Source organism: Ostrea edulis, chromosome 6 (genome assembly GCF_947568905.1).
Source record: "Ostrea edulis chromosome 6, xbOstEdul1.1, whole genome shotgun sequence".
NCBI classification, from domain to species: domain Eukaryota; kingdom Metazoa; phylum Mollusca; class Bivalvia; order Ostreida; family Ostreidae; genus Ostrea; species Ostrea edulis.
This window is the reverse complement of record NC_079169.1, coordinates 48,985,834-49,011,904: the sequence shown is the minus strand read 5'-3', so window position 1 is coordinate 49,011,904 and position 26,071 is coordinate 48,985,834. Positions and strand designations below refer to the sequence as shown.

Sequence of the window (26,071 nt, the reverse complement as noted above, 5' to 3'; positions counted from 1 at the left end):
TTATTTGCGAATACACACAGTTGTTAAGAGCTTTGTTCTGGCCACAGGCGCCTTGCGGGAGATGGGAAAATGTGCCGCAGGCCAAATAATCAAGATAAGGGTGGAATTTTAAGAAAAGAAAAAAATGTCAATATTTTCCCCCCCTGATACTTATATTGTTTTTCAGCATTTTGAGCCAATTCCAACGATACCAAACACTATATATTATGTTTTTAAGAAAACCTGGTTTTGAATTTTTTTCTTTTATAGTCTTCTTTCTTCATTAAAATATATTCTTAAATTCTATGTTTAAATAATGTATACTTGCAGGCAATTCCTATTTTGAATGCGAATTAGTATATTCAGTAAATGAAAAACATACATGTGCAACATGTGATAGGGATATCTAATAATTACTGATGTTCTCTCTCTCTCTCTCTCTCTCTCTCTGTGACAAATGCGCTGTTTAACCTAATTACTTCCATCATATTGTGTTGATATGCATCTTGACAAATATAGAAATTAGAGCATTGTGGATGATTAACAAATTGGAATTAATTTATTACGTAATTAATAGAAGCAAAAATACAAACCATCGAATGATTCATTTTTAAAATCCCAAGTTAATTACATTTGACCGAGACTTATGTTCGATGTACTTTGATAGAGGTTTCCATAAAAAAAAAGTTCATCGGGAGTGTCTGGATAATGCAATGATTTTTGTATGATAAGGATATACCATGCAAATTCCTAGGGTCTTGATGTCACAGTATAACTAAATTACGGTTAGCTAGTCTGGGTTTTGACTTTTCATGAAAAGTGTGAAATATATTGGGTCGGCGCGATATCAGATCTAGTCTAAGATCACGGGTATCTTGCGCCGACCCAATATATTTCACACTTTCCGCAAGAAGCTATAGCACTTCTGTTGATTTCAAATACACGGATTAGCTGACCCCCATTGTTCTACTGAAGCGAAAACCCCTTCGAATTTGCATGGAATGTGCACAGGTCATTGTTATAGTAATACATCATAGTACCGCTAACCCGACAAACATTTTTTTTTTATTTTGAATAAGTTATTGAATGACAAAGTATGACCAAACTGCAGATCGAACTTTATAGAGCCCCGTGCTAACATTACTTATATTTTTCAATGTATCAGAAGGGGAATGTTGTCGGTTAAGTTGTGTAAATTTCTTGACAAGCATTAAAATAACAACAAAAATGGCTTAAATTGTCCGATTACGAAAACCATAAATTGGGAGCATGTGTGTGTGTGTGTGTGTGGGGGGGGGGGGGGGGGGGGGGGGGGGGGGGGGCGTAGTAGTCTGAAACTGTCTCAATTTCCCCTTCCGACTTCAATTTCTTAAATCATGCAGTGGGTAGGTAGCTATAAGCTACACGGCTAAATCCTTAACTTTCAAGTTTTCAAAGTACACTCTCTCCGATTCTATGTGCTTGTAATCAATATTTAAGGATGTAAATCCTCGGTGTCAAATGCAACTAGTTCATGAAAAAAAAAAACTAATATCAATATAAGCAGAAATGACTTAACAATTATTTGCTTTTATTCATATACGCTATCGATTATTAAAATCTTTAATTTAATCTTTAGATGCATTAGATAATGAAAGCGAGAGAGAGAGAGAGAGAGAGAGAGAGTCGAGAGAGAGAATTCAAGTGGTAATCATTAATTATAATATTCATGAATGTATGCAGATACGGGAAGTTTAATACGTTCAGTATAAATCTTGAAAGTATAATTTCTTTCTGATTAATTATTCATCCCCTTTCATTCTTATTTCCCATTTCGTTTTCTTTACATGTTAAATTTTTTGGCTGGTCCGGGTTAGGACTAATGAATGATCCCCCGTCCCCCTTCTTCTAAAACGATGTTACGTGCTTAGCTGTCTATCTCCCTCTCAGTCAAAAATAAAATAAATACATGCTATACATAATGCAACATCATTGGATTTACTGGATAATTCTTTGATTTCACCTTCATAATACATGTTAATGCAAGAGGACTATTTAGGCTTTTTTTTTCCATCTTCGCTAGCCGAGATAATATTCGTCCACGAAGGCACAGTTGACTCAAAACCCATTGCTAGCGGAGATTAGATGAATTTTACCCCTGTATTATGTTATAACTGACCAAAACCTACTACGTTTGTTTTACAACTTTCATTCAGAAGACGCGCAATTAGTTATTGAGTTACTGAATAAACGAGAAAACGTCTGCATTTTTATTTCAATCGTTGTCAACTGTATACTTTGTGATATTTCAAGACTACATGTACTCAATTCAATTGATTGGATCTTATCACCATTATGCAATGGTATACAAAAATATAAAGACAAAAGGCTTTTATATATACATTTAATAAATAATACATGTATGGGCATTATAGGTAGGGGAGCACATTTTATTTTATTATTTTCTTAATGAAAGTACGAAGTTTTCTAAAGTTTTTTTTAAAAGTAAAGATATTTTTAATATTTATTTGTTTAGGTGATAAAAATTTGATTCTTTGCTCACATTGCTTCACAGTTGAGTACATAATGAAATTCATATACAATGTAAACATGTGTTATTCCTACCACTCGTCGGTACATTGTTTCACGGCACGTGCAGCACAATTTCACCAAATAAAAGAAGGGTCATGAACAACGACAATCACATGCCAGTAATTTCAATTTGATAAATAGCAGTTCAAAGAAATGTGTACCATAAGCAATGGTTTATTTTTACGTAAAGTTTTCATTGTAATTAGGAATATGTGATTAAGGTCAGCTATATACATGTACATGTGAACGTCTGCAGGGAAGTTTACATACAGATATGTACCGAAAACACCAACGTATCATTAAACAACAATTACAAGAATTGAATGATTGATAGCTAATTTCTAAATAATTAATGGGGTGGGGGCATGCATGCTGGCCAAGGGAAAAGGTTTTTTGGGTGAATATTTCGGAAATTATTTCTTTGTTTTATCACACGGAGGTACACGGTGGCATCGACAGAGGTACAGGTGACATCCACGGAGATGTGAGGTGGCATCCACGGAGATCCTCCATGGACTTCAATGTCTAGCTCGTGCGGAAAAATAGGACTTCAAAGGTGCCGACAATTTTAAAGGTCCACCGTGTTTGGGGCAAATTTGTTCCACCGCGTTGCGTGGAACACGCATAAAACTCGTGTCGTGTACTGTATATGTATTATGAGCAAAGCTCTAATGGTAACACATATGTAAAAGAAAAAATGAGAAAATCAACAAATGAATAGAGATAATATCTACATACGTTAAATTCACTTAAAATTTTGTGATCTATATGGGCGACGCCATTATGTTTTGTTCATCAGTTGCTTCTACAGTTATTCGTGTTTCAATTTTGAATGCCAAAAATACAAGACTGACGTGCAATTTATAATTCAAACACTCATGTTCTTAAAATTGAATGGTATAATTATCATTGTTACAGTTTTTAGCAAATCATCAAATAGAAAAAATGTAATACGACTAAATAGATGAACGAGTTCATGAGTTTCTTTAAATAGGAATATACGACATATTTATGCAATCAGATCATGCACTCGTCTTTACGGAAATAGCCGAGTAGTTACAATTGCATATTTATGCTTAATTTTTTACCAAATTGAATTTCTAGATTAATTCTATTTAGTTTTAACTGTCTTTTAAATTGCAAAGAGGATATATATGCTGTTGTATATAATTGTTCAATTTGAAAGAGAGAAAAAAGTCAAGGCTAGATATGATGTCACAATGCACAGTATACGTCAGCTGGCGTTATATTCCCCACGTTAAATGAATAGGCGGATCCTGTAGTTATCCTCGGACATACCCCCCCTTTAATATTTAGATGTTACTGGGTGTTTAGCTCAAGAGGAATTTCATAAATAACATATACTTTTAAATGAATCATAATTTATCGTACTTAACGAAATTATGATTACCACCTGGGACACGCCAATGGTCATTTCATGCTTCGCTCGGTCCAACGGTCACACTGCATGTATATATATACATATTATCAAGTAATACAAATTTAGTATTTTTTTTATATTACATGGCTCACAACACTTATAATCATATACTTTGGCACCAATAACGAATTGATTATCGAACGAAAAAGAAAGTAGAATCCCCTCTATAACAAAGCCCTTCAAAACAAAGGAAATCAATGTGGAAAACAATGCATGCATTTTTATATACTTCCACCTATACCCCAAAAGAAAAATCAATAGGAATTCCTGGGCCATAATGCTTTTCTGCCCATGTCGTTCTTAGTATATGATTTAACTTTATTCACGGCACCACAAATTTATGATTTCATTAAACTGAAAATGACATTTTAGTTATATAGTATATATTATAGAAGGGAAGTGGGGAGGGTAGGGTGAGAGGGCATGGTAGAAGGACGATAGTAATTTCCGTGGAAACAAGGGGGTTATCTATATTCGTTTTTTTCTGACCGAATACAAAAAAAACAAAAAAACCCTCGTTTTCAAAGAAATGTGGAGGATAGAAGCTAAAGGAATAAAGAAAATGTGAAGGGGGGGGGGGGCAAGAAGGAAAAGGCACAGGAAATTCCAGAGAAAGCTGGCAGAGGAGGAGAATCGGGTAGAAGAAGAGAGGGGTTACCCCCTGCCCACCTGCCCTAAAATGACATCAGAGAGAACAAATGTTTATGAGCAGACTACAGAGCTCGAGATCTAGCTGTTGCTAATTGACAAAATTATTCGTAACGTAGTAATGGGAAAATAACTTATCAAATCTTTTATATACTTCTTATTTACTGACTTAAGAATTCGTGCGAAAACAAAAATAGCTAAATCTTTCGATACTTATGCATTAGACAAGAAAAGAATTCGGTAGTAACCAAATTGTTTACCCTCGTAATCCTCCATCTTCAAAATATGCAGTGTTCAGCAGTGAATAACTCGCCACTTTACAATGACTAATAAAAAAAGAATCATTAAATAAAAATGAAAAAATGATAAGTTAGACATAATTTTAACGTGCAGATCTGTATGATGATGAACAGTAATCATTATATAAATTATTGCTCAAAAATATTCCTTTTTGAATATATTCAATGCAGAGATTTTAAGCAGGTGTCTGCTACTTCCGGTACTTACTAATTTATGAGGAATCGAAGGAAAATCATTTTCAAACTGTCACTGTGAGTGAAAAAGTCCGAATTTTTATAGCGTTTGAAATATTTCTTCAAAATACTGGTATATATTCTAGATACATATGCTAATTCGAAACGTAACATGTTTTTGTTTTTTAATTTTATTATTTTTTCCTGATCTGTCGTGCAAATAGTTCTCAGATCATGTACTACATCAGTACATGTAGACCTGTACTATATATGTGTTATTGTATGAGGGACTGTAGCGGAAGGTAAACATCGCAGAGCCATATACATTCAGTGGTGAATCCGGTTCCTAAATTGGAAAAAGAACTACAGGCATTTCTGAATAACAGCCTAGCTTAGAATAACAAAATATTGTGCAGTACAGTTATATACTAATAGGACCCGGAATAGTAATCTAACAGATGCTAGAGCTTTAGACAGGTTGGGAACACTTCCCCTATAGCGAGATATTCTCGCTAAAACGCGATTATCTAGCGAGAATAAATATATCGCGTACAACAGAGAAAAACACGCGGAGTACATCTTTTCGTGATTCACGTGAAAAGAAGAAAAAGTGCTAAAATGTTTGATACTTCTGCAAATATATGAATCAAAACAAAAACACTCACGATGTGTATTGGATTTCAGACTGCTTCCCTCTTACGCAGCAACTTTGATATGCAATTTCATTACTATGTTGTCAATTTCATAGAAACAATTCGCATCATGTTGAGTGCGTGTCGCACTTATTCAGCGTTGCACGGGATTTGCCATTATTTTCAATAAAGACGCCAAAACTCCTGTTTATGGTAATGTTTATTTCTCGCTAAAGAGGGATAATCGCGTTTTAGCGAGAATATCTCGCTATAGGGGAAGTGTTCCCAACCTGTTAGAATCATGTATTATCATAATTATATATGCTGCCTTAGATGTTGTCTGAATACTTTGACACATTTTTAGAGGTTTGAAGGGCCGGGCAACCGATGAGTTCACCCCAACTTTGGTACAGTACTGGTTTATGATAAATGTAAGCTGTAGTCATTTAAATGGAAGCAGTTGTGATTATCTCCAAAATTAGTATAGCTCAGCAAACAAACAAACGCACTGTGGGCAGATTTATACAATTTACATGGCATTGTCATTGCTTTAGCAAACAAACGCACTGTGGGCAGATTAACACAATTTACACGGCATCAGCATTGCTTTTAAGAATAATCTATACCTCTATGCTTTATTTTCCAGGGTCGTACACAACATGCATCACTGAATCAGAATTAAAGAACATTCTCGTTTTACCTGTTGTGTGCTGTCAAAATGGAGTTTGCGGAGTTCATCAAAGTACCTATGGTAGACAATGTCACTTTGTACAGACCTTTCAAGGTCCCTGATAATGGCACGCTCTGTATTACGGGTCACCACATGATATTCTCTACAAGGCAGACAGAAAATCATGAAGAACTTTGGGTAGGATTCTCTCTCTCTCTCTCTCTCTCTCTCTCTCTCTCTCTCTCTCTCTCTCTCTTTGATAATGGAAGGCAATTTTAATCCAATTGTGAAGACTTTAAAAGAATACACATATGTTTTGGATAGAAATAAACTTGTCTATTCTTGTATTATTGTATTTTTAAATAGCTGAAATATTAGGACCATTATTGTGGAATTTTAATATTTATATAGTGAATATAGATACATTATATAAATTTATTCATTTTTAAGAATTTTGCTGAGGTTATGAAGTTGATATACATGTATTTTTATGCAAGCATAATTCACATGCTGGAAGGATTCATGGAGAACTGCTAATATGAGATCTCAGAAGGCTCTAATTTAATTAAAAACATATTTTATTGAGAAACTCAATAGGATCTGGCAACAGGCATAGTCTATGTAGGTTCTCTCCTCTCGCATGAAAAGTTGAAAACATTTTATAATTTTGCTTTGAAGCTCTTGCACAGTGCTGTGGATGCTGTTGAGAGAAAGATGATGCAGTCCAATGGTAAGGTGTCCATTATTCTCAGGTGTAAGGACTTTAAATTTTTGTCGCTGGAGATTGAGAATGCTGAGGTTATGAATAGTGTGGCCACATCCATTGAACAGTTGTCTAATATAGGTAAGCAGGAGAGACTAGAGAGAGTGTCAATCACATTGTTTTATAAAATTAGATTTAAATGTTCATTGATTGAATATTGATTTGTCAGACCAGGGCCATTTTGAACATAATGAACAGTATCTTATATCATAAACAATAGTGTGTAATTGTAGTTATTTTGAAATATTTACTTTTCCAATGTTTTTACCTTCAATATCTTTACCAATTGAAATGATAGCCATTTTCTCATGCGTATGAACAATGTGAATATAAATCTTGATAACTATATAATACAACTATTTAAACGACTGGGAATATTGCAACAGAAATGAAAATAAAATATAAATGTAAAAATTAAATTTCATTTTTGAAAATATGTGAAGGCATAAACTTCATTGTTTTACACCAGCATACTTCATGAAATGTGTTTCATCACAGTCCATGCCTTCCTGAATGTATTTTAAAAATGAAATTTATTTATTAAATATCCTTCTGGAAGTTGGCATCATTGATATTAAAATGCGTTTTGTCTTACTTTTTAGATGATGTCACTCTGAAATACCCTTTTTTCTATCGAGCAATGTTTGAGCCATTGGAAGATGGCTGGCAGGCCTTCCAGCCCGAGAACGACTACCCGAGATTTAAGGAGTGTGCAGATGAATGGCGGGTGACCAACATTAACAGGGAATACAAAGTAATGGTGCAGATTACATTCAATCTTGTACATGGGGAGTACAAAGTAAGGGCAGGGATTGTATTCAATCTTGTACCTGGGGAGTATAAAGTAAGGGCAGGGATTACATTCATTCATTACATTACATTACTCACAGGGAGGTCAAAATGATGTTGGAAAATCAAATTACATTCAGTCTTGTACAAAAAGAAGTTACAGTCAAAACTGCCATAGCGACCCACTGTATTAAGCGACTCACTGTCGTATGTGACCATAAAAAGTTCCCCCCAAGACGTTACTCTATATATTGTACCTGTATTAAACGACCACCTGTCTGACGTGACCAAAGACCATGATTTTTACAACCTTTTCGTGTATTTTCACGAAATTTTACCTCTATTTAACGACTGTACATTTTTCGATTACAACGTGATTACTATTTTCGATTTCGGTTGAGTCGACTCTTCTGGGAATTATCGCCCCTAACACTTTCGTTTTGATACGCACAGTTTGGCGATGATCTTGTTTAGTCAGCCCTCTGAATAAATTATTATACCTAAGCTGTCAACATGCAGTGTCGTGTGTGGTTAATTAATAAAACCCGAGTTGATGTTTATTTAACAAAATCAAGGATCAGGGCATCAAGGCTTGAAGGTGTGAATTTCGACAAACTTTAAGAAGTGCCGGGTAGGCTAGATCGGAAATGAAAATCTACCACTTGTTATACCATTATGTTCAACAGAGTAAAAATTTGCCCCATTGTGATATAAATCAGGTAAATATTGTGCTTAGGACTGAAATTTTAAACGGAGTATTCACAGTTTTTCCTGCATGAGATACTAGAGGTTTCAAGAATAATGACCGGAACTAGCGGCTCACTTCGACATGTCCCGAGTATTTGACACGTCCAAGTTCAAGAAAATTGCCTGCATTAGTTCTAAGCTTAAAAGATTTGCTGTGCATGTACAATGGATATTGTGATTTATTTAATGTTTCTCAAATTGAATAACATTTTTCCAGCATGTATTGTACAAAAGGAGACGCAAAACTTCAACATTTGCTTTCTTACCACAAGCATTGCATTTTTAGTTACAGTGTACAAGTAGGCTATACATAAATACCCTTTACAACAAAGTGTTTATAAGTTTTAGAAAATTTACATGCAGTTCATAAATAATTTTTGAATCTCATGTAAATGTGTACTATGAAATGCATGCAAAGTTTATCATTCTTAAATAGATTAAATGTAATTTTTGATGAATAAAAAATTATGATACAACACATCATATTCTAGATTTTTAACTACAGTGTATTATTAATTTTATTTTACAACTATTAAAACCGTACTTGATATTCTTTAGTTAATGATAAATTCCAAATGCATGTAGTCATTTTCTCCATTGTACGAATTATTTACGATATTTTATCCATTAACTGCGGAAAATAGGCAACCTCTATTTTAAAAGAGACCACCTGTCATATGTGACCTTTTTTCCATTCTTTGTGGACGGTCTCTTAATACAGGTTTGACTGTATAACCATTTAGGTAGCAGTTTGATGCTTATTTTAATGGACCAAATATATTTATTACTCATCATTATCTTGTTGATCATATTTTTGTCAGTTCAATTTAAGAAAAGGTTTGAAGCAATTATGTTTTCAGTGAAAGGATTATTTAATAAAAAAGTTACAAATTCAATTTAAACAGTATTTTATTATGTATAACATAATAAGGATTTATGATAAGACAGAAGGCAGTGCCTATATAAGCCTTCTCCTTTAAGTTACAAAGTTACAAATAAGCATAACTCATGTCTGAACATGTTTTAAGTCTAATGAAAAGAAATGGGTGACTTAAATTTTGGTGATTAACTGAATATAGAAATTATTTGTATCTGCTTATTTAAAATAACACATACAAAAGGTGACACTTGTGTTTTGTAGATCTGTCCCTTCTATTGAGACCTGTTTTGTAGATCTGTCCCTTCTATTGAGACCTGTTTTGTAGATCTGTCCCTTCTATTGAGACCTGTTTTGTAGATCTGTCCCTTCTATTGAGACTTGTTTTGTAGATCAGTCCCTTCTATTGAGACCTGTTTTGTGTTTTGTTGATCTGTCCCTTCTATTAAGACCTGTTTTGTAGATCGGTCCCTTCTATTAAGACCTGTTTTGTAGATCGGTCCCTTCTATTAAGACCTATTTTATAGATCTGTCCCTTCTATTGAGACCTGTTTGTAGATCTGTCCCTAATATTGAGACCTGTTTTATAGATCTGTCCCTTCTATTGAGGCCTGTTTTGTACATCTGTCCCTTCTATTGAAGCCTGTTTTGTAGATCTGTCCCTTCTATTAAGACCTGTTTTGTAGATCTGTCCCTTCTATTGAGACTTGTTTTGTAGATCTGTCCCTTCTATTAAGACCTGTTTTGTAGATCTGTCCCTAATATTGAGACTTGTTTTGTAGATCTGTCCCTAATATTGAGACTTGTTTTGTACATCTGTCCCTTCTATTGAGACTTGTTTTGTAGATCTGTCCCTTCTATTGAGACTTGTTTTGTAGATCTGTCCCTTCTATTAAGACCTGTTTTGTAGATCTGTCCCTTCTATTAAGACCTGTTTTGTAGATCAGTCCCTTCTATTGAGACCTGTTTTGTAGATCTGTCCCTAATATTGAGACCTGTTTTGTGTTTTGTAGATCTGCCCTTCCTATTCTCATTCGGTTATCGTTCCAAAATCAATCGATGATGATACAGTCATTAAATCCTCACAATTTCGTCAACATGGTCGTTTTCCTGTTCTCAGTTACTACCACAGACAGACAAAGGTAAAGTTACTCTCACAGACAGACAAAGGTAACGTTACTACCACAGACAGACAAAGGTACAGTTACTCTCACAGACAGACAAAGGTAAAGTTACTAAAACAGACAGACAAAAGTAAAGTTACTCTCACAGACAGACAAAGGTAACATTACTACCACAGACAGACAAAGGTACAGTTACTCTCACAGACAGACAAAGGTAAAGGTACTACCACAGACAGACAAAGGTACAGTTACTCTCACAGACAGACAAAGGTAAAGGTACTACCACAGGCAGACAAAGGTACAGTTACTCTCACAGACAGACAAAGGTAAAGGTACTACCACAGGCAGACAAAGGTAAATTTACTAAAACAGACAAACTGAGGTAACATTACTACCACAGACAGACAAAGGTACAGTTACTCTCACAGACAGACAAAGGTAAAGGTACTACCACAGGCAGACAAAGGTAAAGTTACTAAAGCAGGCAAACTGAGGTAACATTACTACCACAGACAGACAAAGGTACAGTTACTAAAACAGACAGACAAAGGTAAAGTTACTAAAACAGACAGACAGTGATAACATTACTAAAACAAAGAAACAAAGGTAACATTTCTAAAACGGACAAACATGGGTAAAGTTACGAAAGCAGACAGACAAAGGTAAAGTTACTAAAGCAGACAGACAAAGGTAAAGTTACTCTCACAGACAGACAAAGGTAAAGTTACTAAAACAGACAGAGAAAGGTAAAGTTACTAAAGCAGACAGACAAAGGTAAAGTTACTAAAACAGACAGACAAAAGTAAAGTTACTATCACAGACAAACAAAGGTAAATTTACTAAAACAGACAAACTGAGGTAACATTACTACCACAGACAGACAAAGGTACAGTTACTCTCACAGACAGACAAAGGTAAAGGTACTACCACAGGCAGACAAAGGTACAGTTACTCTCACAGACAGACAAAGGTAAAGGTACTACCACAGGCAGACAAAGGTAAATTTACTAAAACAGACAAACTGAGGTAACATTACTACCACAGACAGACAAAGGTACAGTTACTCTCACAGACAGACAAAGGTAAAGGTACTACCACAGGCAGACAAAGGTAAAGTTACTAAAGCAGGCAAACTGAGGTAACATTACTACCACAGACAGACAAAGGTACAGTTACTCTCACAGACAGACAAAGGTAAAGTTACTAAAACAGACAGACAGTGATAACATTACTAAAACAAAGAAACAAAGGTAACATTTCTAAAACGGACAAACATGGGTAAAGTTACGAAAGCAGACAGACAAAGGTAAAGTTACTAAAGCAGACAGACAAAGGTAAAGTTACTCTCACAGACAGACAAAGGGAAAGTTACTAAACAGGTATTGAAATTAACTTTTTTCACTACTAGCAAATTTTAGCTAGTGGATTATTTTCCAACTAGCAAAATTGAGCTTTTACTAGCATTTTTTAATCGATTGCTGTTTTACATGAATTTAAGAAAACAAGCATGTCTCTTTATCAAAATATAGGGAAAATCTTTTAAAATCTCCTTTAAAGTGCAAAGATAAAAATAAGATTGCGAATTCTTTCATTTAAAATTTAATGAATTATCAGAGAACATACATGGTGCATGGTGAGGGTCATAGTGTACACTTGTGCGGTGTACTCGCTGTCCAGAGATCTACCACCTATTTACAACATCATGTGGATTGAAATATTGAAGACTGTTTGTGCCAATTCAAACTATATGTTCAAAACTTTTAGAAATTTAATCTAAAAAATTCTAGTTGAAAAGAAAACCCCGCGAACTCGGAAGTGTTTGACTATAGAATACAGAAGGACACCGCGTGAAACGGTGACACACTGTCATGTGTTGTTTCATGTAGACACGGACGAGATCAACATGCTTGTTATTTAAATCAGACGTTACTGAGACGCCCGAAGTGTGCTTTAAGTAGGCCATCTTCGACATCACTGACTGAGATGACCTTGGCCTTAGTAATTTATTCTATCCACGTTTACTTTTTCAATACTTGTATATTCATTCTGTAAAGTGATTCAATGCACAAGACAAAATTATTGTAAACTTCAAAGTACAGCCAATAAACCGAGGAAATCCGGGAAAAGATCAGGGGTTTTTTCACTCGCAAAAAGATACGATCACTTGTGATTTTTTACTCGCAATTTCAATTTTTAACTCGCATTTAGCGAGTATTTCCCCTTAATTTCGTTGCTGACTAAAGCAGACAACTGAGGTAACATTACTACCACAGACAGAAAAAAGTTAAAGTTACTATCACAGACAGACAAAGGTAACATTACTACCACAGACAAAGGTTTAGTAACTGTAGTTACTAACACAGACAATGGTAAACTTACTAATGAAGACAAGCAAAGGTAAAGTTAGAAGGTTTAGAATCAAATGAATTTGAAATTTCAATTGATTTACATGTAATTATCAGGCTATGGTCACTGAGTCTAGTTGTCCTGTTTGAGATTTCCTATACATACAGTGTATGTATAAGGGACACCTCACTAAAACTAATGTGTAAACTTTTGTGCCATGTAGGCAGTGATGATGAGATGTAGCCAACCTCTGACGGGTCCAAACAACAAACGATGTAAAGAGGATGAAAAGCTTCTGAATGCTGTACTGGGAATAGGGAAGAGGGGGTACATCATCGACACAAGATCCCAGGCCGCAGCCAAGGCCTCACAGACTAAAGGTAACATAATACCGTAATAGTATATGTAATTTGATACAGACCAGCCAAGGCCTCACAGACCAAAGGTAACATAACAGTACATGTAATCGGATACAGATCAATCAAAGCATCACAGACTAAAGGTAACATAACAGTACATATAATCTGATATATAGAATACTCTGCACCTTGAATTGTACCTTGATTTTTGTAGGCGGGGCCAACAGCTCTATGAATTGTACCTTGATTTTTGTAGGCGGGGCCAGCAGCTTTATGAATGTTAACTTTGTATTTTGTAGGCGGGGCCAGCTACTCTATGAATTTTAACTTTGTATTTTGTAGGCAGGGCCAGCGACTCTATGAATTTTAACTTTGTATTTTGTAGGCAGGGCCAGCGACTCTATGAATTTTAACTTTGTATTTTGTAGGCGGGGGTTATGAGCCTGATGCCCACTATTCACACTGGAGGAGAATTCACCAGAGTATTGAGAAGAGACAGACATTCCACGAGTCCCTGATCAAACTCTTAGAAGGTTTGTAAGGAGGACATTCCAATTAATACAGAAAATTACTAACAGAAAAGTCCTCTATGTCATAGAAAGCAAAATTCTTTGGGGGAAAACCCCCCAAATTCTGTCTATGCTCAAACTTTCAGAATATTGTGGTTGATACAGTCTCTGAAACGTTCTTCTTTCCCACTTGAACGGTGAGCGAACGTTGAACGCACGGTGAGAGAACGGTGAATGAACGTAGAGCGAACCGTGAATGAACGCAGAGCAAACAGTGAACGCAATTTGGTGAATGAACGCTGAGCGCACGCTGAACGCAAAATGATCTATTTAATCGGAATGTTTCAGAATTTTTCCTGGGATTTTACTTATTTCATAATCAAGTAACAAAATACATGTACATGTATATTTCATCAATTAATAAAAAATTAAATAAACCGGAATCGTGATACAGCATATTTTACAGTTTTGGATATATTCAATGTAATATATTTTTGTACAAGTACCGAGTATACATATATATATTTCATGAAATTATCGCAAATTGTACATTAATACACGCAACAGTCATACACAAACAAAAGCAAATTTTGTATGTATATTGTGTATACCATTACATGTACAGATACATTTAATGCATGGGTATAATACATGAATAATGCATGTGAAAAGGAAAACAATATAGTCTACATGCGTAGTCACATCCAGAATTAACAGGTGTTCAAGTATGGCTTCAAACTTTACGAGCTCGATCGTTTGGGATACCTGTAATTAACAAACACCCCCAAAGGAGTCAAGATAGATGCAGTAAACAAGCAATACGGACAGTATACCCTGTGTCAACACCTCAACACTCCTAACAGTATTAAACATCCCTACTTACATTTTGTGTCATTCATTTGTCGCAGCTACATCGACCCGAGGAAATGATCAGTGCAAAACTTTCTATTTTTATTTTTGATGTGACCATTGATTGCGGTTAGATCGTTCAATATTTGTATATATTTAATGTAGATAAAACTGTTTATTATACTGAACTACTCGTAGAATTTTTAAAGGGTAATGCAGAAACGTACCAGATAAACAATTACATCTTTGCATTAAGGACAAATGTTACAAAAGTTTCAAGTTTGGCAAGAGTAGTAAATATCAGTTTATTAACAATGTCTTTCATATAATATAGGCGTAGAAATAGCTATATCAGTTTGACATTCTGACACGTACATACGGTACAATGTACATTATGTAGCATCGTTTGTTTGTTTTTATTTTTCAAAGAAGGGGGTGACTTGTTTAAAGCTCTTGTCAAGCAATGCAAAATAATTATAATAATTTGTGCCCGAACTTGTAAATGCTAAATCGGGAACACAGGGGAAGAGGTTATTCATTACCTGAAACTGCCTTATTTTTTGTACTTGGGTTAAATTCATAACGACAAGCTCTTATATTCGTCTCTCATTTAGAATTGTTTTTAACAAAAGCTCAAATGAACCTTTCGGCATTCACAGTGGGTAATCCTGACATTTGGTACTTCAAAATTAAATTTCTGATATAGTAAGAAAGTATTCTTCCACTCTTACGCACACGTTCAATTTTCATTTTCGCCTTGCTATCAAGATTGGTCCTTTCACTTTGGTGTTCCGAATGACAATGAACGAACGGTGAGTGCACGCTGAACGCTTTGTGAACGGTGAACGAACGGTGAGCGCACGCTGAACGTAGAGTGCACAGTGAATGAACGGTGAACGAATGGAAATATGGTGAAGTAGAACGTTTCAGGGACTGTAGCTAGAAGTTTTGTCATGTTTTGTGTGAATAATGAAATAATAACTAGAAATTTGGTCATGTTTCATGTGAATAATTAAATGATAATTAGAAATATGGTTTAAATGATAATTAGAAATATGGTCATGTTTCGTGTGAATAATTACAGCATGTACTGATGATGGCTGTAGTATGGACAAATGGCTGTCGAAGCTGGAATCCAGCAACTGGTTGACTCATGTTAAGGATGTATTAACATGTGCTTGTACTGTAGCTCAATGTATCGACTCGGAAGGTAAGCAGAGGATATATGTACTTTTGTAAAGACCTGTATGATGTTTTCAAGTTGAATTTGATGATTGATTGTAATCTCTTCAGCTAAAAGACATTAATTATTTAATCTTTTTTTTTGTTTGCATGTTATTAAGATTAAATTAAAGGAAGGATTTCTTATCCCTTTATCATAAGATAAATAAAAATCTATGCAGAGGGTAAAAAGTGATTTTCATAAAGGATTGAAGTTGATGCTGAGTGAAATGATGTAGAAAATGATATTCATAACAGGAGCCAATGTCCTAGTCCACGGGTCGGAAGGCTTTGACAGCACGCTCCAGATCACTTCTCTAGTCCAAGTCGTCCTAGACCACGACTGTAGAACCATCAATGGGTAAAATTCTACACGGAGTTTGTCAAGTGTTAATCCGTAACATGCTTTGAAGCAAAAGTTGCATTTTATTAACATTAAATCTATTAATAAGATGTTGAAACTTTAAAAGGGAAGTTGTACAAGTGATTGAATTATAATTAGCATGAAGTTTTGTGCAACCAGAAAATGAAGTTATTGTAAACATTCAGTCAAATATCTAATATAAGAAAGAAGTCGACCTGCTTTTAAGCATAGAGTCTTTTGAAGGTTTGAAGCTCTGGTAGAAAGAGAATGGCTGCAAGCAGGACACCCCTTCAATGACCGCTGTGTCAAGTCTGCTTTTGCTGTCACAAAGAACAGACAGGAGTCCCCAGTCTTCCTTCTCTTTCTGGACTGTGTGTGGCAGGTAGGGGGAATAATCAGTGTCTATGTGTGGCAGGTAGGGGTAATAATCAGTGACTGTGTGTGGCAGGTAGGAGGAATAATCAGTGTCTGTGTGTGGCAGGTAGGGGTAATAATCAGTGACTGTGTGACAGGTAGGGGGAATAATCAGTGACTGTGTGTGGCAGGTAGGGGTAATAATCAGTGACTGTGTGTGGCAGGTAGGGGTAATAATCAGTGACTGTGTGACAGGTAGGGGGAATAATCAGTGACTGTGTGTGGCAGGTAGGGGTAATAATCAGTGACTGTGTGTGACAGGTAGGGGTAATAATCAGTGACTGTGTGTGGCAGGTAGGGGGAATAATCAGTGTCTGTGTGGCAGGTAGGGGGAATAATCAGTGTCTGTGTGTGGCAGGTAGGGGGAATAATCAGTGTCTGTGTGGCAGGTAGGAGGAATAATCAGTGTCTGTGTGTGGCAGGTAGGGGAAATAATCAGTGTCTGTGTGTGACAGGTAGGGGAAATAATCAGTGTCTGTGTGTGACAGGTAGGGGGAATAATCAGTGTCTGTGTGTGGCAGGTAGGGGTAATAATCAGTGACTGTGTGACAGGTAGAGGGAATAATCAGTGTCTGTGTGTGGCAGGTAGGGGAAATAATCAGTGTCTGTGTGTGACAGGTAGGGGAAATAATCAGTGTCTGTGTGTGGCAGGTAGGGGTAATAATCAGTGACTGTGTGACAGGTAGGGGGAATAATCAGTGTCTGTGTGTGGCAGGTAGGGGTAATAATCAGTGACTGTGTGACAGGTAGGGGTAATAATCAGTGACTGTGTGTGACAGGTAGGGGGAATAATCAGTGACTGTGTGTGGCAGGTAGGGGTAATAATCAGTGACTGTGTGTGACAGGTAGGGGGAATAATCAGTGACTGTGTGTGGCAGGTAGGGGTAATAATCAGTGACTGTGTGTGACAGGTAGGGGGAATAATCAGTGTCTGTGTGTGACAGGTAGGGGGAATAATCAGTGACTGTGTGTGGCAGGTAGGGGTAATAATCAGTGACTGTGTGTGGCAGGTAGGGGGAATAATCAGTGTCTGTGTGGCAGGTAGGGGGAATAATCAGTGACTGTGTGTGGCAGGTAGTGACAGTTCCATCGCCAAATGCTTGGCATCAGATGTGAATGTCATGGGTAGTGGCAGTAGGTGTGGCAAGCTAAAGAACCCTCACTGTGGCAAGCTAAAGAACCCTCACTGCTCAATGGCTGTAAGCACCGAGCATAGGCCTAAAATTTGAAGCCCTTCAGTAGTCTTGGTAATGTCTCCATATGAGTAAAAAATTCGCCAGAGGGATGTTAAACAAGATACAATCAATCAACCAATTAGATTCATATTTTATTTTTGATACCCAGATTTCTGTGTGCATTGTACCATGACATTACTAGGAAAACAAATGAATTGAAATGATTTGGATTACAGATTTGGCAACAATTTCCCTGCTCCTTTGAGTTTAATGAGGACTTTTTGGTTGCCTTGATTACTCATGCCTACTACTCTGACTTTGGTAAGTCTGCTTAATAATGCCAATTTCCTGAAGGTACACAGGGAATCCTGACTCTATCCAACTAACTGTCTGACTGTATAATAATTTCACATGTTACTCTCCTGTCTGACTGTATAATAATTTCACATGTTACTCTCCTGTGTGATTGTATAATAATTTCACATGTTACTCTCCTGTCTGACTATATAATAATTTCACATGTTACTCTCCTGTGTGACTGTATAATAATTTCACATGTTACTCTCCTGTGTGAATGTATAATAATTTCACATATTACTCTCCTGTCTGACTGTATAATAATTTCACATATTACTCTCCTGTCTGACTGTATAATAATTTCACATGTTACTCTCCTGTCTGACTGTATAATAATTATACCCCCCGCAACAAGTTGTGGGGGGGGGGGGGGGGGGGGGGGGGTATACTGGAATCGGGTTGTCCGTCTGTCTGTTCGTCCGTCTGTAGACGCAATGGTTTCCGGGCTCTAAAGCATTATCCTTTCCACCTACCGTCACCATATCATATATATGAACTACCCATGGGATGAAAATGTTCCCTATCGATTTTGGGGTCAAAAGGTCATTGGTCAAGCACACTGGACATCGAAGTAGCAATATGGTTTCCGGGCTCTAAAGTGTTATCCTTTCCACCTACAGTCACCATATCATACATATGGACTACCCATGGGATGAAGATGTTCCTTATTGATTTTGGGATCAAAAGGTCAAAGGTCAAGCACACTGGACATTGAAGTAGCAATATGGTTTCTGGGCTCTAAAGCGTTATCCTTTCCACCTACAGTCACCATATCAAGCATATGGACTACCCATGGGATGAAGATGTTCCCTATTGATTTTGGGGTCAAAAGGTCAAAGGTCAAGCGCACTGGACATTGAAGTAGCAATATGGTTTCCGGGCTCTAAAGCGTTATCCTTCCCACCTACAGTCACCATATCATATATATGGACTACCCATGGGATGAAGATGTTCCCTATTGATTTTGGGGTCAAAAGGTCAAAGGTCATGCGCACTGGACATCGAAGTAGCAATATGGTTCGGTTTGTCATGCCATTTGTTTTTTACACTCAGAAAAGAGGTAGTTTATACCTATTACCAACACCCTTTGGGAGATTGGGGTAAGTGGGGGGTATTCTTGGTGAGCATTGCTCACAGTACCTCTTGTTTCACATGTTACTCTCCTGTATGACTGTATAATAATTTCACATGTTACTGCCCTTTAATTATGTCTCCCCTTTCCAGAAGGGTGACATATTGTTTTAGTGTGGATTCTTCTTCCACTTCTCTTACAAAGTTTGTCCAGGCCATAACTTTTTTTGTCTTTTGACATTGGCCTTTGATCATATTTGATATGTGAGTATACCATGAGAAGACAGTGTGTTGTGTACCATTTTTGATTACCTTTGACCTTGATCTTTTAGTAAAGGTCAAATAATAGAATTTTGGGGGCAATTGTTTGGTCTGGATCGTATCTTTTTTGTCTTTTGACATAGGCCTTTGATATTTGGTATGTTGGTATACCATGATAAGGCAGTGTGCCATTTTTGATGACCTTTGACTATGATCTTTTACACTTTAAAGATGATCCCTAAAAAAAAAATTTGTTTAAACTATGGAAAATGGAAGGGGAAACATCAGTTTCAGTGTGCTGAAACAATTCTTCCTAGTTCTGATTTAAATCATGATACATGATGTCAAAATTAGTATTATAAGTTACATAAGTTGTTTTCTGCAACATAAATTGATTTTAAAAATGAATACATGTATCAGAAAATTGTTGTCGACATTAACTCTTATCTGTTTGTGCTTCAGGAACATTTTTGTGTAATAATGAGAAAGAAAGAAAAAAGTTCAAGCTCTCAGAAAGAACAGTTTCTTTGTGGTAAGTGAAGATTTTATTACCATGCATGTTATATATATGCTGTTATCATATACAGATTCTGTTATTAGAAAAAATGTTCAATTTCAGAAATCTGTGTTTCACTTCTAAACAGTATCTTAATATGGAAATAATGCATTGAGGCAGAGCTATATAATCAATGTATAATGATATTCTTTATTAGGTTTGTGACTAACTGTCTACGGATATACATGTACATGTATGTTTGGTTTATCAAAGACGACAAGGCGAATCTGAGCTGTTTATGAGATTGATTAACCCGGTCTATATCCGTAGACAGTCAGTTACAAAACTGATAAGTGATTCATTTTCTTGAGGACCATTATGTGATAAGAAGTCAACTTACATGTATGTAAAGAACCAATGATCAGTTGTAAAGGCTCTTATTTAATTCTGTTGCCAATAAACAATATCTCGAGACAAGATTATTAAATTCAACACTATACATGTACTAGTAACTTCTGTCAACAAATAATTCAACAGTATTAGTGTCTACAAACAGTTCTAAAAACTGAAATGTCAATATTCCAGTGATAACAATGAAAGGTGCATACTGGTATACAATGCTTTGAAGTCAGTGTTCGAGATAAAAGGGTGGTGAACCACATCCCCCTTCCCATTCTTTTGGCTTCAGATAAATCAGCCTTGAAACATGTGAACAGTGATGATGTGTTACTGTCAGGAAGCGAAGAATCATTCCCGATATCAAATTTTCTGTTGAAAGGAGGTGACTTTAAATATCTGCTTGTGCCATGGCGAATTGTCTCCAGCGAATTCACTTATAATATGTTCCATCTCTCTGTGTAAATCCATGCAAAAGCCGGTGTCCCAACTTTGTCCAATTTTACACAGTCACATTTCTTCAGAATTTGTGTGTTCATGTTAAGTTGTGTGTACATATTTTTTTGTTTGTACATGTTTATTTGTGCGTACATGTTTATTTGTGCGTACATGTTTATTTATGTGTACATGTTTATTTGTTTATTTATGTGTACATTTTTGTGTGTCGCGGGGTCTATGTTTTGTTTTTAACAACACAAAATTGGGTCAGTCTCTGACAAATGATTTATTTGAATAGAAGGGAAAAACCTAAAAAATGCGAAAACACACTCACAAATTTGCCCACAAGAAAATAGACACACACAAAACACAAAACATAAAGACATTAAAACATTTACGATAAACAACAATTATAAGAATATTAATATGCATCCAGTATTTTAAGTGCAAAATTATTACGTTACATTGAGTGAATCGATATGAGCTACCGAAGACTGTGCAATATACTAACTGTAATAATATAAAGCTTAGAATGGGGATTTTATCGGGGTTTCTAACTTTATATTGTGCACAGGTTAGGAAGACGTGCATAATTAATTAGTTTTCAGTAAAATCCATTGGTCCACGGTATTGTGAACTCAAACAAACGTAGAGTTGAACTAAAAATAGAATAATTACCTCCTGTACTATACAAAACGTTCATACTCGCTCTCACATACATGAAAAACTAGTTTGTATTCAATTGGCTATGAGCGCCAATAGGAATACCGATATAATTATAGCGCATAAATATATTTTAGATAAATTGCAACTGTGACATACATGTATGTGTACATGTTTATTTGTATCTACACTTCTATTTTCAGGACATATTTGACAAGACCAGAAATACTTGAGCAGTACCTTAATCCAATGTATGACCCCAATCCCCATGTCATCTGGCCATCAGTTGCTCCTCAGAGTCTGGTAGGAATATACTTACAGAGAGAGTTTGTAGAAGGGGGGAGGGGTTCATAAGATATTTGAACATCATAAAATACATGTATTCAAGATCATTATGTTGGATTTTTTGTTTTTGGTATCTGATAAATCAGTATGTAATATTGAGAATAAAAGACATGTACTTACTTGATATACATTTTAGGGTGTATGGACAAGTTTATATCAAAGATCGTACATAAAAGATGCAAAGAAAAAAGAAGCCTGGAGGGAAATTGACAAGATTCAGTCCCGGGATAAAGAACTGAGGTCAAGGGTCGCAAAACTAAGAAGGTACGAGTTCAGTTGATTAGGAAATGCAAGTAATGTGTTGATTTTACTAATTAAAAGTGATAGAATAATTCTAAATCAGTCAGGATTTTGTCCAGTGTTGGATGAATTAATCAAGGAGTCATTTCAGGTGTATTTACACCACAAGTATTTTCATTGTTCACGTCGTTGGGTCATTTCAGTGCTCTTTGTAATTTCTCCCTTGACCTTATCCGACACTTTTGTGAACAAGAGTGCTGTTGGGTTTTAGTATCTCGAGTATTGTGTATATATGTACAAGTACAGTTGTGAACAAATGAAATATCTATTATAAGTGAAGTGCTGGGGACTAACAATTACAGTAAAACACGTTTATAGTGAAGTGCTGGGGACTAACAATTACAGTAAAACACACTTATAGTGAAGTGCTGGGGACTAGCAATTACAGTAAAACACGCTTATAGTGAAGTACTGGGGAACACGCTTATAGTGAAGTGCTGGGGATTAACAATTACAGTAAATCACACTTATAGTGAAGTGCTGGGGACTAGCAATTACAGTAAAAGACGCTTATAGTGAAGTGCTGGGGACTAGCAATTACAGTAAAACACGCTTATAGTGAAGTGCTGGGGACTAACAATTACAGTAAAACACGCTTATAGTGAAGTGCTGGGGACTAACAATTACAGTAAAACACGCTTATAGTGAAGTGCTGGGGACTAACAATTACAGTAAAACACGCTTATAGTGAAGTGCTTGGAACAAACAATTTTGATTCTTTGTAAATGTACACTGTAATATCCAGTAAGTTCATAAGTAGGTGTTAAAACTACTGGGAAGGAAAATCACTTCACTGTAAGTGTGAATTCATTATACATGTGTAAACATGTTCACTGTAATTGAAGAAAGAAATCTGGGCTCATTATAGAAAGAAATCAGTGGGAATCTGGGTTAGAATAGGTTTTCAGTCACCCTTGCTTGTCGTTTGAGGTGTCGAAATGGGGCGGTCCTTCGGATGAGACCACAAAGACTGAGGCCCCGTGTCATGGCAGGTGTGGCACGATAAAGATCCGTCCCTGCTTATGGTGTCAAGCATGTGCCTAAATTTTGCAGCCCTTCACTGGCAATGGTGACCGTCTCCATATGAATGAAAAGTTCCTGAGCGGGACATTAAACAATATACAATCTACAACCATTAATAAAAGAAATGCATGTGTGATGATTTGAAGGTTTTAATTCATGGATAAATTTTAAAACTTTGATTCTGATAACAGGATGTTGGCGTCTCTAGAGAAAGAAGCTCTGTCTTCAGGAGTCATGATGCCGACAGATTTAGAAGAAGACTGTACACTGGAGGGGGGCACGTAGAAGAGCTCGCTTCTGATATCCGTGCAATATATACCGAGAACCTACAGGGGTAGTGTGCAATACACAGAACAGCCTGAATAGAGTTAACCATTAAATGGATGCTTTTTTCATCTAGATATATTCTGAGATGTTTGTTAGATGCAACAAGCTTTTGATGATATGTGATCCAGATTTGTATTACTACCAGTAGTGTACAACATTCCAAAGTTTTTTTCTTTCATCAAAGTAAGAAATGAAATTGTACTGTAGACACTTGTTCTACAGCTGTACATTATCATAAAGACAGAGATAATTAACTACCATGTATTACATCTGTAATAACATCATATTCCATTATCATGTCACTTGCCTATTCATTGAATTGCATTATCAAACTTACATGTTTTGTTTATTTTAAGCTTGTGAATGAAGGAAGTGTACAGTGTATGTGATAAAACCTGTATATTGTTTAAAAATTCTATGAAATAGAGAAATTTCCTCTGACAGCTGAAATACATTTCAAAATAGAATATGTTAGATTTGCCCAAATGATATATGTGTGCTGTACATATAGAATACAACTGTATCTGTGTTTAAATTTAAGAAGGTACTCTACATCATCATATCTGCTAATTTCCTTTTTAATCATCGATGAAAATATAGATATCAGGAATATTTGCCTATTAATTTCAACATTCATCGCCTAGCTGAGTAGGTTAGCACGTCGACTACTGAACTGTAGATCGCGGGTTAAAGTCCAGCAAGGGTTTTAAATTTTTTTCAGATTGTTTTCTATTAAAACTTCATGTTTTGACTTTAGAAATAAAGTAAATTTGAAAGTTTTCAATTTCAAAATATTGTTGTAAATATCCTCCACTTTTCATCCCTATCAAATTTCTCTGGTGTAGGATACCTCCTTAAAGAAATCATTTGCCTTTTTGCATTTGTCTAGATTTGTATTGTGAACTTCATAGAATGGAAAATGTTTTAGTTGTATTGTTTTTATACGCCCGTCTTAAGACGGGACGTATTATGGTATGGCGTTCATGTCCGTCTGTCCGTCCGTCTGTTAGCTTTTTCGTGTCCGACCCGTAACTTAAATACTACAAGGCCTAGAATCATCAAACTTTGTCTGTAGATACATCTTGGGTAGAAGGTGTGTCGCACATTAAAACCAGGTCACTGTGACTTTTTATTAAGAAGATATGGCCATATATGGCAAAAACTTGTCCGGCTCATAACTTGAAAACTATTAGACCTAGAATCACCAAAATTGGTCAACTAATGCATCTTAGGTAGAAGGTGTGTCGCATCCTACTTTAAGGTCACTGTGACATTTAATTAAGGTGATATAAAAAAAAATGTTTTAATGGGTACAATCTATACTGTTGCTTATTCAAAAATGTTGCATTAAAAAAACACATATTTTTTACGATATACTGTGCAGCTTTTTTTAGTATATATAATGTTTCTTTTGTTTCTAACAATAACAAGAGAAATTCCACTTGTCCCATGGGAGTAGCATGCAAAGAGCATTTTGATAAGATTAATTAATGAGTTTAGTGTAAGGAGACTGTCTTAATCATTTCTGGTAGGTGTTATCTACATCTCTAAGGAATTGGGCAGAGGAAGTTTATTAATTAAGCCTCTTAATAACTGTTGATATATTGGTATTCTTTCAAATTTGTTCTTGATGGCCAGTCTATATTTTTATTGTAAGTTGTTTGCTTGGATAAAGGGCTATCTTGCACTTTAATCATTTCATTGAAAACATTTGGGAAAATGTTTTTATATCCTTTTAAAAATCATTAAGCTTACCTTATCAATATTTGAAGCAATGTCACATGAGGCCATAAAGTGGGTAAGATTCTTAAAGGAAGGTTGACATTTGGCTCCATGCATACCTATCTCTTCATGGTGATATGTTCATGTTAACAATATGTGACGGGCGTATCATGTGCCGTGACGGTGCACTTTATTACATTTAAATAGATGCAATGGATGGAATTTTGTTGAATTTCAATTGTTGCAAAATTTGTCATTTTTGGTACAGTTTTTGTTTTCATTTTGATTTGAAAATGTTGATGTAATAAAACATGTCATATATTTTGAGATTATGGATCTCCAATGTTCACCGTGCTACTTTCTGTGCAGAAGACTGTGATATGAGTTATCTGTTGATAAATATCATGCAAGAATTAGATAGTCACCAATGTTCACGTTAGAATCATGAATAAACAATGTGTTTCAAAATCTTTACATCCATGTTTTTCTCTTCTTAGATTGCTTTTTAGCTCACCTGAGCCGAAGGCTCAATACAAGTGAGCTTTTCTGATCAAAATTTGTCCGTCGTCTGTCAGCTTGATCGTTGTAAACTTTTAACATTTTCATCTTCTTCTCCAGAACCACTGGGTCAATTTCAACCAAACTTGGCACAAAGCATCCTTGGGTAAAGGGCTTTCAAGTTTGAAGGGCCATGTGCCACTCAAAAGGGAAGTAATCACAA

The 26,071-nt window shown here is 35.8% G+C and overlaps 2 protein-coding genes across 8 annotated transcripts in view; one reads left to right on the top strand and one right to left on the bottom strand.

Moving 5' to 3' along the window:
• The window catches only part of LOC125646503 (zinc finger C2HC domain-containing protein 1A-like), a 32,936-nt gene extending 27,982 nt beyond the window's left edge, over nt 1–4,954 (bottom strand). For 2 of the 4 annotated variants that reach the window (XM_048872833.2, XM_048872834.2), the window contains exon 1: nt 4,900–4,954. In XM_048872833.2, coding sequence (XP_048728790.1) covers nt 4,900–4,915 — 16 coding nt within the window. In that variant the 5' untranslated portion in view covers nt 4,916–4,954. The remainder of the gene's footprint in view (nt 1–4,899) is intronic. The other 2 variants (XM_048872835.2, XM_056139830.1) reach the window with 1 other exon arrangement.
• A 154-nt stretch (nt 4,955–5,108) lies between these two features.
• Nucleotides 5,109–25,824, top strand: LOC125647544 (myotubularin-related protein 9-like). Of its 4 annotated transcripts, none has more exons than XM_048874255.2 (15): nt 5,109–5,190; nt 6,391–6,612; nt 7,093–7,258; nt 7,780–7,931; nt 10,604–10,732; nt 13,284–13,440; nt 13,848–13,952; nt 15,862–15,987; nt 16,257–16,359; nt 16,606–16,744; nt 18,188–18,272; nt 20,103–20,172; nt 21,837–21,936; nt 22,115–22,242; nt 23,493–25,824. In XM_048874255.2, the coding sequence occupies exons 2-15, from the start codon at nt 6,463–6,465 to the stop codon at nt 23,584–23,586; spliced, it is 1,704 nt and encodes a 567-aa protein (XP_048730212.1). In that variant the 5' UTR covers nt 5,109–5,190; nt 6,391–6,462; the 3' UTR covers nt 23,587–25,824. The 4 variants fall into 4 exon arrangements, with proteins under 4 accessions (XP_048730212.1, XP_055995804.1, XP_048730211.1 ...); XM_048874254.2 differs by having other exon boundaries at nt 5,117–5,245; XM_056139829.1 differs by lacking the exon at nt 10,604–10,732.
• The last annotated feature ends 247 nt before the right edge of the window (nt 25,825–26,071 follow it).